Source organism: Helianthus annuus, chromosome 8 (genome assembly GCF_002127325.2).
Source record: "Helianthus annuus cultivar XRQ/B chromosome 8, HanXRQr2.0-SUNRISE, whole genome shotgun sequence".
In the NCBI taxonomy this organism is placed as follows: domain Eukaryota; kingdom Viridiplantae; phylum Streptophyta; class Magnoliopsida; order Asterales; family Asteraceae; genus Helianthus; species Helianthus annuus.
Genome location: NC_035440.2, coordinates 47103929 through 47111403, shown reverse-complemented (window position 1 = coordinate 47111403; position 7475 = coordinate 47103929). Strand labels below are relative to the sequence as shown.

Genomic DNA, 7475 nt, shown 5'->3' with positions numbered 1-7475 from the left:
TCTAATAAAAGACCCTATATTTTTTTATAAAACAAGAAAGTTGAGTGACCTAAAATATTAATATAAGAGCATGGTCGTAGCATTGTTAGTTATATGTGTACATATTATTTAGAAAGTAACTTTTTATGTATGCATGTTTTGTATTGTGTTTGTATTTCTAACCGGTTTAAAAAAAAAATATCATGTTATGTTTAAAAAACATATCATGATATGTTCTAAATGTACTAAAATTAAACATTTTGATCGGTCTATCAAAGTATTAAAGTATCTGCGAGTTGCATATTTGTTTAAGCAAAAAAGTAATTTACATCTACCATCAATGAGGTGGTGGTTCATTGGTAAAGGCAAAATCTTTAAATACCTTGGGAGAAAAAGATCTTGTGTTTAAGTCCCACAATGACGGGAATAAAAGAAATTTGCCTTTAAAAAAAAAGTAATTTACATCTAAAAAGTCGAGGTGACACTTGTGACCTACGTACACAACACAATACAGTAAATGAGCTTAAAGTCTAAAACATAACTGATATGTTTTAATCAATCATAAATTTTTTAGCTATTGAAAGTCGCCATCTGGAAAACCACATATTTAAGCTTAAAACTCAATGATCACCTAATTTGGTTGGTAACATTTCTACGTGCACTATATGTAATAAAATGTTCAACAACACATTCTTGGCAGCGTCTTAAGCGTAATTACAAAAATGAATAAACGGAATGTTCGGGTATGATTCTATCTATGCATTCAAGAGTACTCTTCCTTAATTCATCGTGTGGCCATCTTCGTCTTCAAGAAGTGACAATAATTCCTCATAGTCTAGTAGGTCCCAAAGATTGTCATCAGTAGCAGTCTCCTCCATGGATCGATTATAACCACCTTGCATGTTGACTAGTGTTTGACTATCTTCTTGGTAGGTGTTATGAACGTTTGTTGAAGCTGACATACATTGATTCTGATCGTAATGTTCACACGTTGAGCTCCCGGTAAAAGATTGAACTTGTTCTTGATTAGGGTCTTGAAATGTAGCCGACGATTGCATGGTGATTAGTGTGGGATTGGTGTTTGATCCCTCACGTTGGTCATGACCAATACGCAATGCTTGAGCACCCATCACATTGTTGTGAATAACAGATTGATGGTTTGATTGAAACATAGATCCCAAATTATTAATAGTTTCATGATGTTGAACTCGTTCGCTTGGTTGATTTATTTCGGAATTTGTCGACACTTTTGGTCTCTTTGCAGGTTGATTTATTTGGTTTTGTTGTTGAATTGCCTCCTCTTGATTCCTTGTGTTCTGAACTTGTTGATCCGGCTGATTGTTATGATTAACACTTTGGGTTGAATGTTTCTTGTATATCTTACACAATACCCAATCCGTCATCTACAAGAATAGAACAAAAGTTGGTCCAAAACCAAATGATAGATGAAAGGATAATACATATATGTGTTGAAATGGTTTCCTCTTTATTCATACTGCTAATACCCTTAGCCCTATAAACGTATCAAACGTCTAGTGAACTGTTCGCCGGATTTGTCCTGTCCATTCTTTTTCGTTTGTAAACGTTCGCTTATGTTTGTTCATTAACATTCATTTATGTTTATTCATTTATATTCCTTAATATATGTTCATTTACGTTTATTCATTTAGTAGTTATTAGTAATGAGCCATTACGTTTACGTCCTTCCATTTATTTATTTACGCTAGTATAGAATATTGATGAACCAACATAAACGAACCCGAATACATTCACTTACCTAGCAAACGAACATGAAAAAGAAAGTCGGTTTGTCTAAGTGTTCATGTTCGTTTGGTTAAGTTAAACAAACGAACATGAGCAAGTCTCGTTCATGCTCGTTTTGGTTCGTTTATAGGCCTAAATACCCTTGCTAACCAACGAGATTGGTTAACTTGCAGCTTGCGTTAGATAGGCGCTTGTGGCCTTCAAGATCAAGTGATCAGCTTATGACAGGAAATAGTAGAAATAGTAAATATACCTTGTTGGAATTGTTGATGCAGATTTTGTGTCCGATGCTTGTCGAATAGATTAGTTATTATTTTACGCTGAATTTGTAATAGTTAGTGAAACGGTCTATCGAACGTGTATAGACCCGCTCGTTTGAAGTGGTCAAACGAGAGGGTTATTCGTTTGACCGTGTGTGTTTGCTAGACAAATTATGGTTGTATAATGTTTGGTGTCGAAGGATAAGGCATCGAAGGATTGTGTATATCCTTCGATGAGCTCAAAAGATATCCATCGATAGATGATGATGGACCTCGAAGGATATGTCATCCTTCGAGGTATATGTGTATCTTTCGATAGCTGGATGATCGACAGATGATCTATCGATCAGTCAGTTAGATCCTTCGACCATACAACCTATGTTGGGTATAAATACCAACACTTTGTCATTTGCAACATAAGAGAGTGTAAGAGAGTTAGAGGAGGTTTGAGACCTCACCGGGAGAAATCACCACTTGGTTTCTCCCCGAATGTATACTTCTTTGTTATTAGTTCGGTTATCAAGTAATCGGGCCGACTTGTAATGTTTTACTACCGGATTAATACAAAGTTTGTTTGTTTATCATCTCTAATTTCTTCCATCTATGAACATAATCATGAAAATCACGGTTTCGGTCCTGAAACCCGGACCTATAATTGGTATCAGAGCCATGGTGCCCGATTTAGTAAAACTAACCGTTTACTAAGTCACATGTGCTCTAGATCTGTGATTTTTGTGCCTTTTATTCAAGATGTAAAAATGGTGAAAATCAAGAAAAACTCAGATCTGGACCCGAATATTCAGATCTGTGCTGAAACGAGTGTTGGGTTTTATGTTTTTCACCTAAGTACTCAAGTTATCATCATCAAAAATTATCTACAAAGTGTTTTCATCAATCATCAGATTTACACAGTCTCCTGTGTTCTTGATGTTCTTGGTGCCTTCATGTTTCGAAAGATGTAAAAGTATGCTCGAAAGCTTAAACTGATTTCGAAGGGTCAGATCAACAATTCAAAGATCACCTTTATCACCTAACAACTTCGAAGGATCACTTTTACTCCTAAATAACTTCGAAAGATCAGCTCTGTTTGTTTCGAAGGGTCATCTCAACAATTCGAAAGATCACCTTTACTCCTCAACTGTTTCGAAGGGTCATCTCAATCACCTTTACCCCTCAACAACCTCGAAGGATCATCACAATCCCCAACAACCTCGAAAGATCAAACATGTTCGAAAGATAGAAACTGATGTCTGTGAATCATCTTTCGAGACCGGTTTGGTGTTTGTCTTTCGTTTGATCTTTCGGTTGATTCTTCGTCAATCATCTTTCGTTTGTTGATGTCGGCTGATGTGTGGCTCTTGTCAGCTGAGATTATTGTCAATAGATGAGAGAAGATGAGGTTGGTGGCTGCTTGTTGTTTATCGAAGAAAGACAAGGATGAGACAAAGTGAAATTGTCGGCTGAATTAAAGTGATGGGAGCTAGGTCTTTTGTTTTTATGGGCCCTACATGGCTGAATTTGGTTTTCATATATGGGCCTCATGTATGTGATCAAGTTGGTGGGGTGCTAGGTGGGCTCATTAGTCAACGAAGAGTGTTACTGGATGAACACTCAAACCCAACTTGAAACTAACTTTTTGTTTCATTGAAAATTAAGCAAAAACTAACAGTGGGACCAACAATCTTCGTGACTCTTATAAATTGTAATTGTCATTCAATTGGGCCAAGTGTTATCAAAAAAAAAAAAAAAAAAAAAAAAAAAAAAAAAAAAAACATGTTTATATGGGCCGATCAGATTGTGTCTGCATGAATGAGTACAAAGTTAGACTTCATTAAAGCTTTGGACTTATTTTTGTTATGTCTTGGTCCTCTAATATTGAAAGACATCAAATATAGCATGGTGGGCCAAGGATTTTGGGTTTCAAATGTTTAATCCGTTTCATTTTGGGTCATGAGTTCAAGATTATATTTGAGCCAAGAATTCTAAGTGAGTTGCAGAATGGGGTCGGGTATTTGCGGAGTTGATTTGAATCGCACTTCTAAATATCAAGGTCAAAATTCGTACGGGTTTTGGGAGCGCGCAGGATGATGCGGCATGATGAAAACAGAGATGATGAAAACTTGATTTTTGAAAAATGTGGGGTAGTCACGGTTACCGATGCAAATGGCAAAAATGGTAACGCGACTATTATGGGCCAAAAACAACACGGTATGTTCACTTCCGCACATCAAAATTTATGATTGTTACCGGTTATTCGGAAAGTTCGAAAGCATTTTGTTTGTTGTCATATTCTCGCATTTGAAAACGAACGTATGAATCTGGAACGTCTATACCGGTCCTAACGAGTTCACAAAGTCTTTGGAGGGATACAAGTCGGATCCTACGGGGTACTAGGCGAAATTTCTTTATCAACTAGAATATGCAACGAAGAAATCTTTTTGTTTATTGTCATATTCTCGCATTTGGTAACGAATGAATGAACCTAGAACGTCAATACCGGTCCTAACGAGTTCACAAATTCTTTGGGGGGATACAAGTCGGATCCTACGGGGTACCAGGGGACGTTCTTATTCAACTAGAATATGCAAAGAAGAAAGTCATGTTCGTGATTTTTCGGAACCGAGAACATTCAATAAAGATTGATGACAGTTCCGCTCAGTGGAGGGAATTGGTGAACATTTGAAGATAAATTCTACTCAGTGGAGAGAATTTGTTATGTGAAATTGACGACAGTTTCTTTGAAGTGGAAAGAATCTGTTAAGGTTTAGAGATTTTACCAAAGAAATGGGGGGATAAAAATTTTCAGATGTTGAATTTCTTCGGTAAATTTCTAAACGCAATCACAGGTGGTAGAGTTTGTGATTTTCTGGTGATACAAACGGTTCGGAGTGGAATGTTTTGCACAGACACATATTTGAGGATTTGAACTAATTCTCCAGCCAGCGTGAAGGGTTTTGCACGGAAACATACAGGTATCTAAAACGACAGTTGTTTCAAAGCGCTGTTTACTGAAGACCTGGGGGAATCTTTATGGAAGTTGATAATTCAAGGCTGAAGACCTGCAGGATTCGGTTTTGGGTTTGATGTTTCTTTGGGATTTTACAGGTATCTGGGGGTAACTCAATTCGTTGAGTTTGCAAACGATGTACTTGGTCAAGCTGACTTCCTGAGTACTGATGCTGAAGATTCGTAGTGCATTACGTGGTCAACTACACAAAGGCGAGACAATGAGATCTGGATGTAGTTCAACTAAGCGTGCCGTTTGGTTGAGCTTGCAAGGGATACACTTGGTCTAGCTGACTTTCCTGAGTGTTGATGCTGAAGATTAAAGTGCATTACTTGGTCGATTCCACAAAGACGGTTTACAGAAGACAGTTCACCAGAAATCTCTATCAATGTAGTATGCTTGAAGATCAAGACTTGATGCAGTTTCTAAAGAATGGAACCCTTATCAAATGCCGGTTGGAGTATTGGAAGATCAGCGGAAGATCGGTCAATTGAGCCTTTTGAGGAAATTGCACAACACCCAACACGGATACGCGTACTTTGAGGGGGAAATATTATACAAGGAGCATCAAGATACTACTTACCTGGATCATCGGTCAAGGGGGAATTTGTTAACACAGAGAAGATGAATACTTGACTGAAGATCGATTGCAGTTGCATTTTCAGCATTCGACAGCAACGGACAAGGGGGAATTTGTTGATGCAGATTTTGTGTCCGATGCTTGTCGAATAGATTAGTTATTATTTTACGCTGAATTTGTAATAGTTAGTGAAACGGTCTATCGAACGTGTATAGACCCGCTCGTTTGAAGTGGTCAAACGAGAGGGTTATTCGTTTGACCGTGTGTGTTTGCTAGACAAATTATGGTTGTATAATGTTTGGTGTCGAAGGATAAGGCATCGAAGGATTGTGTATATCCTTCGATGAGCTCGAAAGATATCCATGGATAGATGATGATGGACCTCGAAGGATATGTCATCCTTCGAGGTATATGTGTATCTTTCGATAGCTGGATGATCGACAGATGATCTATCGATCAGTCAGTTAGATCCTTCGACCATACAACCTATGTTGGGTATAAATACCAACACTTTGTCATTTGCAACATAAGAGAGTGTAAGAGAGTTAGAGGAGGTTTGAGACCTCACCGGGAGAAATCACCACTTGGTTTCTCCCCGGATGTATACTTCTTTGGTATTAGTTCGGTTATCATGTAATCGGGCCGACTTGTAATGTTTTACTACCGGATTAATACAAAGTTTGTTTGTTTATCATCTCTAATTTCTTCCATCTATGAACATAATCATGAAAATCACGGTTTCGGTCCTGAAACCCGGACCTACAGAAATGGCTTCCATTTGGGATATTTAGATTATTGCAAGTATACTCGTACATTAGCCATTCAGTCTTTTGATCCTTCTCGTCATAAAAAGCTAAAGGTCTTTTTGTTCCAAGCACTCGTCTCGTCACAAAATCATACACCTTCGTATCTTTCTGGGTCGACTTCCAATACCCAAAGTCCTTGGTTCTTCTATTCACTCGTGTCCCCGTCTGGTGTTTTCGCTCTCTCATTGTAAAAAAGTACCATATGCCTTCACACGACCGGTAACGTTCTATTATCAACAAACTGTTAAGAAAGATTAATTGATTAGTGTAACGTGTTATGCTACTAAATAAATATTACACTACTAAATAAATATTACACTACTAAACAAAGAAGTATCAGTCGTCGGTAAAGCAGTCTATCAATATTTTATCACAAACCAAATTACCATGACCATATTTTTTACAGCGGTTTACCAATGGTATTTCGTTGGTAACCACCTTTACCGACAGAATACTAGTGTATTTGGCCTACGGTGATACTTCTTTGTTTTATATATTATGAAAGATGCATGGTAGATCGGATTATACTTCACATACCTGTAAGTTCGTTAGGGTGGTGGCTATAAACATGAACATCGTATATCCGACATCTGGGTTGTTCGCCTAATTCAATCTTTCGTTTAAGGTAGTAGATGATGAGCTCCGAGTCGGTTGGACAAAAGCGATAACCGGGTTCTAAAGCATCATCATAATCACGCAATTCTTGTTGAATGTATGGAACAATTTGTTGGTCTTCGGCCATTTACGTCGAGCACAGGGTTTTAGAAAATTTGGAGATTTGAATGCATGAAAAAAAGAAGTACTGCTTTATTATATATATCCGTGAAAAGAAAGCAATATATAAACTATGAAATTTTTTATCCATTTCTTGCGGAAGTCTCAGATTTTTTTGTGAAAAAAAAAATATCTATAAGTCTAATAAATGATGATAAATATATTTCTTATTCAAAATCGAATCACTTAGGTTGTTTTCTTTTCTTTAAAACCTATTTTGATGATTTATATTTTGACTTTTGAGTAACATGACCTAAATATTTCATGTAACAAACTGATATTTTGAAGACTTAATTATCTCTTGT

General features: G+C 37.0%; 1 protein-coding gene across 1 annotated transcript; it reads right to left on the bottom strand.

Annotated features, from left to right (window-relative positions):
- Positions 1-758: 758 nt before the first annotated feature.
- On the bottom strand, positions 759-7138 carry LOC110902070 (NAC domain-containing protein 2). The gene is made up of 3 exons (XM_022148810.1): positions 6934-7138; positions 6493-6623; positions 759-1382 (listed from the first exon to the last, which is right to left on the bottom strand). Exons 1-3 carry the CDS (start codon positions 7136-7138, stop codon positions 759-761), a joined length of 960 nt encoding a protein of 319 aa, XP_022004502.1.
- Between the last annotated feature and the right edge of the window lie 337 nt (positions 7139-7475).